At 41.1% G+C, this 13,956-nt stretch overlaps 1 protein-coding gene across 7 annotated transcripts in view; it reads right to left on the minus strand.

Annotated features, from left to right (window-relative positions):
* The window catches only part of ptprfa (protein tyrosine phosphatase receptor type Fa), a 225,811-nt gene that overhangs the window by 190,046 nt on the left and 21,809 nt on the right, over positions 1-13,956 (minus strand). For all 7 annotated transcript variants that reach the window (XM_041039769.1, XM_041039766.1, XM_041039768.1 and 4 more), the window contains exon 2: positions 13,030-13,204. In XM_041039769.1, coding sequence (XP_040895703.1) covers positions 13,030-13,123 — 94 coding nt within the window. In that variant the 5' untranslated portion in view covers positions 13,124-13,204. The remainder of the gene's footprint in view (positions 1-13,029; positions 13,205-13,956) is intronic.

A 13,956-nucleotide genomic window follows, 5' to 3' on the forward strand; every position in this document is an offset into this window, starting at 1 on the left:
TTGTTTCACGTCTCATTGTCACCGACCCCTAGCACACTTGTCTTGCAGGCCTGTTTCTCATTTGGGCTCAAGAATTTAATGGTGTCTAGGCAGGCAGCCAGGCAGTCAAATGTTGTGCGAGGCGGAATAAAGCTGTGTTTCAGAGGCAATTCACAATGACAAGTGACAACAGTTTCACACAAAGTGTCTTCTCCTCACAGAGACTCATTAGGCTGTGGAGCTGAGAGGGAGCAGCCATGCAAATCAACCTCTGATCAGTCAAAGTGACATATAAACAATCTGGTTGCCTACTTCTGGACACCCGGGGTAGAAACACTGCAGTGCCTTTCAGAGTTCTCTTACCAGCCTCCGTCTGAGCCGTGGAAAGCTGTTCTTGCAAAGTTCTTCTATAACAAGACAGGCTTACACTGAAAACAAGAAACCATTTAGTTGTGCAGAGGTCAATAAAGTTTGCCTCTAGCAGGAATAAAACAGTGTGCGTCAATGCTGATACGGGCAGAGTAAAATGCTGCCAATATTGCTTTGCACTCTGTTCGAATGGTAGCATTAGCCCTTTTTGTTACCAGTTTCATTCAAAGTAGAGAAAGATGCTTAGAGCAGCATTTCAGGATGGTGGATACAAATGAAGAGAGGGTTTGCAGTCAGTCCCAGAACTGCAGTAAACATTTCCTTTGCTTTCCCTAACCTTGACTAAGTGTTATAGCTGCCTGCGTTTATCCATTCCTTAACCACAGCTTATCCATGACCTTTACCTATGTCATGGCTGCCATGCAGAAATAATTTTGACCAATCAATGTTAAAGAAACATAACATACTCAATGTAACTTGTTGAGTACAATGATATAACTGATAGGAATGGGGGACAAAAGTATAAAAAAATAAAGCCCAAGTTGTAAAAAAAAAAAAAACCCATAATTTTCCCCTACAGTTATCACACACAAACTGTCAACGGGCCTCTTACACTGTCCTCTGATGATGTCGTCCCATAAGCCATTAAAAGCATACAGAAGAGAAACAGCATATTTACATGACCTATCAATGAACACAGTCTGCAGAGGGTGGAGGGAAGAGCAAACATTTGCTCATTAAGTTTCATGGCACAGCTCTCCTGCCCTCTAATACAGAAAATCCTCCCAGTTCCCTAGTGCTGCTCTCTGACGGGCCTGTCAGCATTAACTGTCAGCCGCGTACTGCCGGTAACATCCCGCTTCCGTGGTGTAACGGGGGAAAGAAGGCAGAAGTCTGATACATGGTTGCACCGAGGGAAGACAGAAAGTGTCTCTGAAGAGCTAGCTCACTGCTTTCACAGCTCAGATAATACAGTGGGACTGAACCAGACGATGCACCAAAACTCAAAAGGAACTCCTTGACATTTAAGGATTTTAGACTTTCAGTTTTTGTCACTAGGCCATTTTCACAACTTGGGAATACTTTCTGTGTTTGGTTTCCTGGTGAACTCAGAAGTCGGTGCTTATCTCTACAGTCAGTGGTTGTTCATTCAAACCAACAGCCACATAGTTAGACCAGGCATCCAGCAGTCAACAGGACAAATAGAACTCAGGCTCAGACTGTCTCACAATTTTTTTTTATCTTCAACGAACTAATGCACACCTGAAAAACTGCTGTTAGGCCCAAATATATTTCCAGTCCATTAGATAATAAGCCATGTTATCTCCTGACAACCTGAATGAGTGGCTGAATGAGTTGGGTGTCACAGCTGATTATTTGTGATATAACCAAGGCTTCACTCCTTCTTTCTGTTTTCAACAACATGATGGACTACATAGGATCTACAACCGTAAAAATTATAACAGCAGACAAAATTCAGCAGGAGTTAATGGGCTCACTTGATTATTAAAGTGATAAAATACATTAAAGGAAGTGCATCATGGGTAGAGAAAAGGAAGTTGCACATTCATCCTTATGCAGTTCATCAGCTGTGAGGAACACAGCTCATGCAGGGCTTCTGCATTCGTGTCTTTGAACTGTTCGTGCCACTGCTCGTTTCAATAAAGATTCCATTACAGGTTCCACGTCCAGGCCCAGGCCCTGGACTCACTGAAGCTGCCTTGGTTTTGACTGACTGCTGGTGAGTGCCTGTCAAATTGGAACAGTCATCATTCAGTAGCGGAGGAGGACAATGATATTATTTACTAACCACTTAGCAGGAGCTGAGGCTAAAAACAGCCCCCTGTCAAAGCAACATGAGCGGCTAGGTAAGTTACTTGAAAACTGTAATTAATCACTGATTATGTGCCAATCATGGAAAAAAAAAGAATTGCTAATTACTCAGCAGCAAAATGTATGTATTACAATACTTTAAACAACTCATCTCAGTAGTTTAAAACACGATTTGTATGAGAACATTCATGATTAGTGAACCCTGACTGGATAAAGAGGATTCTGGTGTGAACCTCTTTCTTGGTTTTAGAATATGGAAGTTTTCAAATCAGTCCACAAATCCATGTCCAGATACTCTACACAATGACTGACTGCTACACACAGTTTACACTTGGTCCCAACCCTTAAAGAACACACAAGGACATGCACTACACACACACACACACACACACACACACACACACACACACACACGTTTATGTAACCCAGCATTTTCACTGATGAATACATTTGCATCATGTGCCCCCTAAGTGCTTTCATTGTATTCAAATAATTTAACTTTTCATTTTGAAATCCAATATGATTTTAATGAAAGGCTGAAATTCTAATGCAAATCACTGACATTAAATCACAGGGGTTTTTTGCTTTTCTTTTACAAGAAACAGACTAGCTGTCTGTCTGTCTGTCTGCCTGCCTGCCTGCCTGCCTGTCTGTCTGTCTGTCTGTGGTGACATCTCGTCTCAAAAATACATTTTTTTTTTCTTTTACTAAAAAGAGAAAAACAAAGCATTTTCCAATTCCACTTTCTGACATGATAATCCATATGTCAAACCTCGGCCAAGAACAGCTCGTCTTAAATCAAGATGAAGCTTCGTTCTCATGAACCAATTGATTTACAGTCTTGTCATAGCAGTCTGCCGGAGCAGACACTGCAAATCCAATCTATTCGGCTGAGCCTGAGAAGCAGGCTGAGTGGAGTTATGAACAGCAGAACAGTAAATGACAACAGTTCAATAAGTCATCACAAAATAATTTCTGCAATTAGCTAAGCCTGAGTGATTGATGATACATTACAGCGTGAGTCTGAGGGTGGAGTCTTTTGTTACAGTGGTCTCTTTCAGCACAGCTTGTTGCTCATAGAAATCTCTACTCCCTGAGCAATGCTTGGCGATAAACAGACACCGGCTTGCAAGAGGGAGAAAAGGACAATGGTAGAGTTTAGCATTATTGAGATGTGCATTTAGGTCCATACAGTCATACTGAGCAGTCCAAAAGGACAATTTTACCTTCCTGCTTCTCCCCATAATCTAATACCCGCAAGCAGGCAAGCCGGCCTGGCACAGTCAGTAATCTTAACTTCCGTTTGGAGAGCAGGATGCAGAGACACTGCTGCCACTTGTGTTTGTTCTTATAAATAATACATTGTTCTCTCCTTGCTCTTTGTTCATGACCTGCGAAATTGCTTCCCACACAAGTATGGTAGCAGTACCCACATGCTCCATGAAAGCTGGAAGGAGGAAGGCAAAGAAACAGGGAATGAACTGATTCTGTTGTGCAAATCATTGTGTGCGCACGACCCTGGGAAGCTGCAAATCCAAAGACAAGCTGGGGGGGGGCGTTACAGCATACTATGCATTAAGTGAGCCCTAGCTGCATGAGAACATCCTGAGTGCTTGAATACAAATGTTAGTGTCCTGTAATTATACTACTCACCAGGCCTGCACCATTAATCGTATTTTCATTGTCATCACAATGTGAACGTTCGTGATAAACACATGGCAAAAGCTGGTCTGAAATGCGATAAGTTTTGTTTATATGTGCATGCAGCCCTGGACACATGGGCCATGCATCCACTGGGTCACACTGCAGTGTTTAGGCCACAGGCTGCATCTTGCTATCGGTAAATATATTTGGTGCACGTGGAATTATTATCAGAGCAGTGTTTCCCCTATCATTATATTAGGAGGGGTGACCCGCCCCTCAGAGAACATCATGTTAATTTTATTTCTTTTTATTTTCTACATGGCGCCATAACAGAAGTCATTTAAAGTTACCTTTCCTATAGAACAGCTCTATACCTCGTTCTTTTATTAAACCAACTAAATACACATACAGTACACATACATTGAAAATGATTGATTGCTTATTGATTTTGAGCTCATCCTTCAAATTAAAATATTAATAAATATTACATATTATCTGACCCATAAGACATAATAACAATCCATGAATTATGACTTAATAATCGTTGTAGTTAACTTGCAAACTTAAATATTTTTCTTATGTATCGCAAGTCATATCGTCATCTGAGTATTGAAGAGTGTCATCGCACATCGCACATTTTGCTCATATCGTGAAGGCCTACTACTCACTAACGGTTTCTACAGTAAAACTACACCGTATTAAATAAGGCATTTAAACCCATAAAGGAAAATGCAGACGATGGTGGTGATCACTGTGTTTAATCTTCATCACATTAGTAAGAAAGTGTAAGTAGTAAGCGATTAGTAAAACCCAAAAGTCAACTCAATTCATTTCTGTTCTTCTTCACCAGAATATGAATAATTCTAAATACCTAGATAAATATTGCATCTCAGTGTGTTGTTAATTGTGATGTTTATTACATTACATTTGTGAAACACTGATTTCATAGAGACCACGCAAGACTAGGTTGCTCAGACTGAAAGCAGTTAACATTAATGTCAACAACAGCTACTGCTGCCACATGCAAATGCAGTGAAAAAAGCAGTCAGTGAGAAATAGTGCAGCAGGGCAGCAGGCTGGTGAGTCCATCTCACCTGATGGCGGGACCAAACCATACAATATTATTAATGGGGTTTGTTGCAATACACACGTTTGCAGTCTTGAGCGTGTAAGTGTGTGTTCACACACCGGCAGGTAGCTGGCAAGTGTTGGAAAAACACCAATACACAGTACATTGAACCTGATACTTGATACACACTTTTCCTAATATCGCTTTGAAGCAGTATTCAGAGTTAAGTGTTTTCCACTATTCACCACGGTCTACTGAACAGGAGTCAGTTGCTGGGCTGACGTGGCACGTCATGAATGAAACAGAGCGTACTGTGCGACAGTCGCTGATTTCATCCAGCGTGTCACAGACAGATGACCGGCTCGACATCTGGGACGCGTCACAACATCAGCACCCAGGGGAGCACAGAGGACTCTGCTGAGCAGATCTGTAAAACTTTCCACAGTGACAGAGGATGAATGTCGGTGCTGCCAGCTGGAACAATGAACACTTCTGTACATTATGCAAGTCCTGATTGGTCAGACCAGTCCAGGGTGTAGTGTGCCGGGTCTATCAGCCGAGTCGTAACGAACATTTAAGCCTCTATGATTGTCTGATCAGACACAATAACTGATGATCGTCACATCAGAAGAACACCGTCTCAGCTACAGCTCTCACAAAGCTCCAAGAAAATGATGGCTCACAGGAAACACTTAGTGCTTTGTTCATACTCTGCAGCTCCAAATGCATGTCAAGCTGTTTCTTTTCTATCTAGTATTTACTGATAGAGGCCAAACTTGGTCATGTAAGATTTTATGGAGATAGATCATCATCATTGTTTGGGTTGGATTACATGTGAAGCATCTGAAAAGGACGACCATGTGTAAGAACAGCCATCTGTACATGAAAACAACTTGAATTTTTGCAGGTGTAAAAAAAAAAAAAGAAAGAAATATTAGGTATGACTGCATTCTGGTTAGAATCTTGGAAGACTGAACAAGTTGTCAGTGATTTGTTATGTGGTGATCTGGCAAGATGTCATGGCTGTCTTGGGTTCAGGTTTCATCTTAAAGGGAGTTTTTTTCTTGCCACTGTCTCCTTAAGTGCTTGCTCTGGGGTCAGGCTCTGGGTCTCTGTAACACGCTTTGAGACAATTTTGATTGTGGAGGGCGCTATATAAATAAAATTGAATTGAGGGCGGCCCGGTGGTACAGTGGTTAGCACTGTTGCTTGACAGCAAGAGGGCTCCGGGTTCGAACTTTTCTATGTGGAGTTTGCATGTTCTCCCTGTGCCTGCATGGGTTTTCTCCAGGTACTCCGGTTTCCTCCCACAATCCCAAAAAACATGTATATTAGGTTAATTGGCTACTCTAAATTAAAACAGGTGTGAGTGTGTGCGTGTGTGGTTGTCTGTCTCTGTGTCGGCCCTGCTATTGACTGGCAACCAGTCCAGGGTGTACCCCGCCTCTCACCCATAGTCAGCTGGGATAGGCTCCAGCTCCCCACGACCCTGACAGAGCGGTATAAAAGATGAATGAATGAATTGAATTGAATCTTGTTGTGAGTTTTATAATTAAGTGATTGGCTGTGAATTTGTGTGTTCAGGCCGTTCATTGGCTTAGAGCTGAGTTGCTTCTCATGGACATTGGAAGTTCTTTTCTGCACTAATGGCTGCTTATGATGATGGTCAGTAGTAGCTCGGTGGCAGCTGCGGTGAAGAGTTGGTTTGTGTTTTTAAATTGCAATCAGTTGTTGAGCTCAAGTATGGTGCTTTAGGCTAAAAGACAAAAATTTGCATTAAATAATAATAATAATAAAAAAGTTTGCTGAATCATTTGCTCTATTTAACAGTTCAAAGGTTCAGCTCAGTTAGAAATAACATTTACTTCATCTGTGCCCTGCTTGTGTTTATATACAGTCAGTCATTAAATCACATAATGTGTCTAAAGTATCTGAAAAGGATTATTTTTGGGTTAGAAAATCTCTCCCTTTTCAAAAGCCTCCTCAGAATTTTCCTGCCATGAGTGAACTCGAGAGTGTGAGCTGTATTCTTCTCGACAGCATGATGAGGTGAGAATGAGCTACTGTGAGGTGACGACAGTGAAGCACTCCCTCTCTCAGAGAGCAACTTCCCTGTGGAGAACTGGCATTTAACATGCACCCAGCTCACACAGACCTAATGTCACATCGCTCCTGCTTGTGATGCTGAGAGGTCATTTTCATCAGCACATGTGGAGAACATTTCAGTGTTTGATGGATGCTGTGTGATTAACTGAATTCAAATCATAATTTACATTCATACGTCTCATTCGCTGTGTCTCACACTGCTGTATTAGCATCAGCAGGGAGATCCATTGTACCCAATCAAATGCTAATAACGGCTAGTTAAACCGAATCAACAAATGACAAGACTGGATAACACTGGCTGATGAACTGTGCACAGGCAGAAACATCACCACCACAAAACCCAACATGATAACGCTCTTAAAACCAAGAAAGCTACAGGAAACTACCTGCCCTTTATTTGGTTTTCACTTCCTTTATTTAATGTCACTACAGACATTAGATACACATGTTGTATATTATTTTAGGTTGGGCTACTCCATCAATTGGCATGCCAGTGGCACAATACATGTTCTGTGTGTGTGTGTTGTAGTTCTATCAGGAAAATCCATCCTGAAAATTGCGTAGAATGAATAAAAAAACATTTTTATTGATTTTGTCACTGCTTTTGTTTTTGTTTATTTCTATCATTTAACTGTAATATCATTTTGAACCCACCAGGGTTTCCATGATGCTTAGAGTGATGTAAACAATTGGTATTATGCTGCCAAGAATGAATTTTACTCAATTATATTTCTTTACATTTTCAGCTGCAAGCAGTTCCTCTTTGCACTGTAACCATGGACATTCAGACATACTATACTATGTCTGCAATTCTGATGATTACGTTGTGAGATTTTACGTTATCAGAAATGCCTTTTACGTGATTTCTTAGATTTATGGACCTCCATCTTCAATGGACACTGCAGATAGTAACATTATTGGTGTTACTACCTGAGTGAGAAATTAATGATTCCCATTTTCTCAAACCACTGCTGTTTTCCTGTGCCACAACACACACCAATGCATAGACACAAAGAAACTGACTTGTTAATGCATTATTATCTTTCGCTATAGATGGGAAGATGAGTAACGCACTATAAAGGGGTTATATAATAAAGTTACTGTGCTTTAAATGATTGACAGATGTTGGAATATTGTTCACCTTCATAAGGACAGATGCCTTATTACGTACTGCAAGACTCTACTTCCTCTATTGTCCCACAAAATGTTGATTGGATTTTAGAGACCAACCATACATTTTACTAGCTACCTGTTCTGTGAGCTAAAGGTAGATTCAGAAGATAGGTCCTCTCACTTGGTGGCATTCAGGTTGTGAAATACTTCATCAGCAAGCAACAGCTACATAGATGCAAAGTAGGCAATGGAATTTACATTTCCTGCTCCGCTTCGTGTCTTCCATTGTTCAGCTTATTCTCAGAATCATTGGATATTTTTCCCCAGCTCAAAGGGGAGCTGTGCTGCACTGTGCAGCCTCCTGATTACTGCATGCTGTCCCTGAGGACTAGAAATTTCTCCATCTTGTTGTATTTTCTTGCTGCTTGAGCATGTTAAGTGCCCAACAATCTATGAAGGCTATCAAAAGTGAGTGAGCATCACAGGAATTATATGTCCTTGAGCTGCCAGCTCTGCAACTGTGAGCTGGAGCAAACATGCCTTTGAAAGGACAGTATTTCCTGCCATCAAAACACGCATCTGAATGACACATCGAGGGCTGATGGTCTCAGTATGTTTCAAATAACTAGTTCGTTCAGCGTGTCGTCCGACCACGTCGAAAGGCAAATGCGCTGATAGCTGTTCTGAACAGCCACAATTGAAGATGAGACGAGAAGCTGCTGTCATGGAGAGGAGTGACAGGCAATAATTCTTCAAATGGGGATAACAAGCACTGCGCTGGCTGTGCACATGAAAAGTCATGAGGGAAGAATCAAAGGGCTCCACCAACACAATGACAACAATCAATGTGTGCACGGTGTGTTTTGGAAGGAAGAGGAAAAAGATGTGATTGGGTCAGGATTCCCACAGACCAATGAGCCAGCTATAGGCACAACTTGCTGTTTCGAATTTTAAGGGAATGCCACTGGGTCTGCGAACAGGCCACAATTACACGATTTCAAGAGGTCTGAGGGCCAGTGAAGATGTTTACTGAAGCTGCTGCAAGAAGCAAACTGATGAACACGTTCAGTCCTCGGAGGGAAGAATCCTTTTGATTCCAATGAACTTTCCTCTAGCAGCAACTTGGGTTGAATTTTTATAGATCTGACCTCTCTGGTTCTGGTTCTCTGTTCTTTGTACTCACCAAAATAATCGCTAGGAACACTAAGAGAACTCTGGTGTCTGCTAAACTACGCTGGTGCACGTGGTAGCCTTCAACAGATCTGATGGTTTTGTTGGATTTAAAGTTGTGTCATCTGGAATAACTCTATTCTTTAGCTGCCAAGCATCACTGACTGTGGTATCACATTTTAATTTTTTTGTCTTCCCAAGGTCAGACTTAACTAACTGCTGTCAGCTGTATAAAATGTCAAACTGATTTCCATGTCTGACTAAACTAATATGAAATTCTATTTTCTTAATGTTCCTACTCAACCTTTCACCTCTACATCCTGCGCCCTTACCAGATTTGATGCTGTGCTCATTACACATATTTGACTTGCCTCAATGGTATTCTCATGGGTGAACCAAAGAACCATCATTGCATTAGCCAGGGTCTGGTCAATGCATGCAGATCATTTCTCAGTCTCCAAACCCAGCCGTGACCCCCCCCCCCCCACCACACCACCCATGAGTCAGTACTCATAATGGGAGCAGCATGATGTTGTGTATAGCAGGGGTTCTCAAGCTTACTTACTCCAAGGTCCGAATCTGATTTTTATTCAAGGTTGGAGGTCCGGAGCAAGCAATAACAAATAACATTTACTCATCTCACTTATAACTTTTAAGTAATATATTCAAGTGCGAGATACGGCATTGCTTGCCTGCAATCAGTTGCTTGACCCTCAGCACAGGTGTGACTGCCAGACAAAAACACTGATGCAAATGTTCATTGGTCAAGCAGCTGTTGCAGTATAATACATGGTTTTTGCAAATAATATAGAGGTTAGACATGTGGACAGATCTAGCAGCCACAACCAAACATTGGCTCTATTTATTCTTTAACAAATCCAACATTTTAAAACACAAGCCATTTGTGTTTTAGCTACGTTATCTCTGGGCTAGCCTCTGTTCCATTAGCTTCACAACCTCAGTACAGTTTGCAGTTTAGGATTCTCATTTCTTTTATGTTTCTTTAATTCCCTTTTGAAACCCCACATCAGTTTTTTAAAGAAATCACTTCAACTCTGTTAACCCTGTTGTGCGTAAAATGTCATATAAAGAATGTATTAAATTATTCTTATTTTAGAAATGTATTTCATCTGTAGATAAGCCTTCAGTTCGTTCTGGAACAAATGTCAGCCTGTGAGAGTGCAGATGGATGTGTGTGAGATGGGGGCTGAGAAAAAGACATATTTTTTTGGGAACAACACTTCCTCTATTACAGGCCCACAAGGGCCACGATGAAAGATATGCCTACCAGTCTGTACCTCAAAAGCCAGCCTCGAATCAAACACAACTCAGCAAACAAGAGAATCACACCCTCATTCACTCTCTGTCCCCAAAAAAAACCACAGCTCCTGAGTGTTTACATTCTGCCTGATAGCTTCAGCTCGAAGGATGCGTTTCGTCCCATGTAGCACAAGGGGTTGATAGTTAGTGTGTGTTTACAGGACACAGTGATACTGACACTGGGATGCAATGTTCCAGTGTCCTTGAATTTGCAGAAGAAACAGAGACAGGGAGACTACTTTTAGGTTTAGCCTCCACTACAGCCCTGAGGCCTGTACTATGGAGCAAGTTCAGCATACTCAAGCTAACTTTTAGTAATCTGGCTTCACTAAGTCTGGATCACCTGTATCATGAAGCTGGTTATCAACCGGCTCAGTTAACTCTGGGTTTGCAGCATTGTCAGAACAATGAATAAAGTACTGTATATGATATGAGAAGGAATTGTTCAGGTATGTTCAGTTATAGTGACAAAAAACTGATATTCGACAAGGTGAAATGTAAACATGATCACATGACAAGAATAAAAAAAAGAATGTTAGAAATAATTTACAATTGATAAAGTCAGACTGAGGATTGACTGTAAATAAGTACAATAATAGAGTAATAATAATAGAGTGGAATAACAGAGTAAAAGCATCAACACTGAATGAATGAATCTGTGTTTAATTAAAATGAAGCTACAATATTTATTATGTAGTTATTTAGTGTGATCAACTCTCCCTCTGTTTTTTAGAAGCTGTGGACACATGGAAAGCCTCAAACAGCACAGTCATGTGGTTGACCTTCTCTGGAACAGATCACATGAACAGCATAAGTTACCATGGCAATGTAACCCAATAAGATTTGAACCACCATCTACCATCCTGTTTCATAGTACTACAGGCCTCTGGTCTACAGGTACAACAACATACACATTCGCTCCTGTGCTGAAACTCCACTACTGTCAGTATGAATCAGGAAGGTCAATGGGAAAAGTACAATGGGAAAATTGGGTTACAGTAGTGAGAATAGTGTGTATGAGTCTGATGAACAGTCAGCACCAATGAGAAGCACAGGAATGCTCTGAGTGAGTGAGTGTAAAAGTGTACTTTTGGCTCAACAGATACCTCTATAAACCTCTGAATTCCACTGTGGGTTGGATAAAGCTTCCAAACACATTAATCTGAATCACCCACGCAGAAGGTAAGGGTAACAAATTTTGTCAGTGATGCTGCTGGAATCCGTAAAGGGTTATTAATCTTAAAACTGATGCAATCATGAAGTAGAAGTGTGTGTGTGTATATATATATATGTAGCAGTTTTATGATGAAGTCCTTTGAATTCATTCTTTCCCCTCATCATACTACACTGAACACCCCATGGCAACTGGGGTGCAAATTTATTAAAAAAGGAAAAACAGAAATATCACATTGCCATAAGTATTCAGACACTTTACTCTGTGCTTAGTTGAAGCGGCTTTGACAGCGATTACAGCCTCGAGTCTTCTTGGGTCTGACGCAACACTTTTACACACCTGGATTTGGGGATTTTCTGCCGTTCTCCTCTGCAGATCCTCTCAAGCTCTGTCAGGTTGGATGGGGACTGTCAGTGGACAGCTATTTTCAGGTCTCTCCAGAGATGTTCGATTTGGTTCAAGTCAGGGCTCTGTCTGGGACACTCAAGGACATTCACAGAGTTGTTCCTAAGCCTTTCCTGTGGTGTCTTGGCTGTGTGCTTAAGGTCAATGTCCTGTTGTCTGGAAGCCCAGATTGGTGGAGTGCTGCCGTGATGGTTGTTCCTGCTTTCTTGACTATGAGGTTCTTGGTCACCTCTCTTACCAAGGCCCTTCTCCAGTATTTTGAATTTTGGAGGCCTCTGTTCTCCCGGGAACCTTGAGTGCAGCAGGAATTTATTTTGTAGCCTTTCCCAGATTTGTGTCTCAACACCATCCTGTCTCTGAGCTCAGCAGGCAGTTCCTGCTCAGATATGCACTGTCAGCTCTGAGACCTTGTGTAGACAGGTTTGATATGATTCCACATCATGTTTACATCATGTAAATCATTTGAATTTCACTCCAGTCAAGGTGTAGAAACATCCCAAAGGTGATCAAGAGTAATGGGAGGCACCTGAGCTAAACTTCAAGCATCAAAGCAAAGAGTTGGAAAACTTATCTCACTGTGATACTTGAGTTTTTCCTTTTTAATTAATTAGCATAAATTTCTAAATTTCTGTTTGATGAATGAGTTTAAACTATTTTAGAATGAGTCTGCAACATAACAAAAAGTGAAAAGGTGAAGGGGTCTGAATACTTCCTGAATGCACTGTAACAATCTTCCATTTAAACCCCGTCTCTCTGCAGACTTCACAGCAGCTAACAGAAAACCAATCTGTAGAACTGTTAACATGAGGGCAAAGCCCTGAGCTGTGCGGGTGAAATTAGTACTCACTCTCTGTGTGAGAAGGCAGCACCAGTCTGGCCAGCAGCAGGAGATGAAGAGCTCCCCTGGTGAGAGGCGACAGCCGTCTGAATCTAAGGTCCATGCTATGACTGTTGGTACACTCCCCTCTGGTCCCGACACTGCTGCTGATTGGCTATGACCTTACACAATCACAGAGTGACACCTGTGAAGAAATAGAAGAGCTGATGTTAAAGGCAGAAGTATGCGGTCACGTTAATCTGCATTTCAGCATCATTTATTAAAGCTTTCCCTCTTAATGCTCTGAACATCTGCTGGGTGCACAGATGCACATGACAAATTAAAATATTTAAAGGGACCCATCAATACTTTTAGATATTTTAATTTGTCACGTGTATCTGGTTCATGCTTTTGCTTGTTTATAGATATATTTTTCTTCTTTGCATAAATACTCAACATTATCACAAACATTTTTTTCCTCAATACACCTTAATTATGAGATTTATATTATTCAGCTCAGTTACAGTAATGTCCAGCACACCTGCAGAGCAGCCATGCACACTCACTCGCTCATTCACCCACTCATCTGTGATGTGAAAATATATTTACACATTTTATTATGCACGTGTATCTAAAAGTAATGCAGGCCACTATAACAGCCTTGCAATGAATTCTACTTTTCTTTAAGCTGGTAATGTTCAGTTTTGTTGAAACTACTTTACAGAGATGCTGGTTCAACTATCAGTTATTATTCTGTTGAATTATACTGTGTTATACTTTGAAGTGTGGCTAATATTATGTCCACCCCATAAAGACGGACTAAATATATGAAACACCACTGGATACGACACAATACAATACAATTCAACAGCACTGCAAACTACAGCCTGCAGAAAGTCCATAAACAGAATCTCCTCCTCTCTGGACCAGATTCAACCGTAATTAAATGTGAAACCT

This window comes from Toxotes jaculatrix, chromosome 6, assembly GCF_017976425.1.
Source record: "Toxotes jaculatrix isolate fToxJac2 chromosome 6, fToxJac2.pri, whole genome shotgun sequence".
NCBI classification, from domain to species: domain Eukaryota; kingdom Metazoa; phylum Chordata; class Actinopteri; family Toxotidae; genus Toxotes; species Toxotes jaculatrix.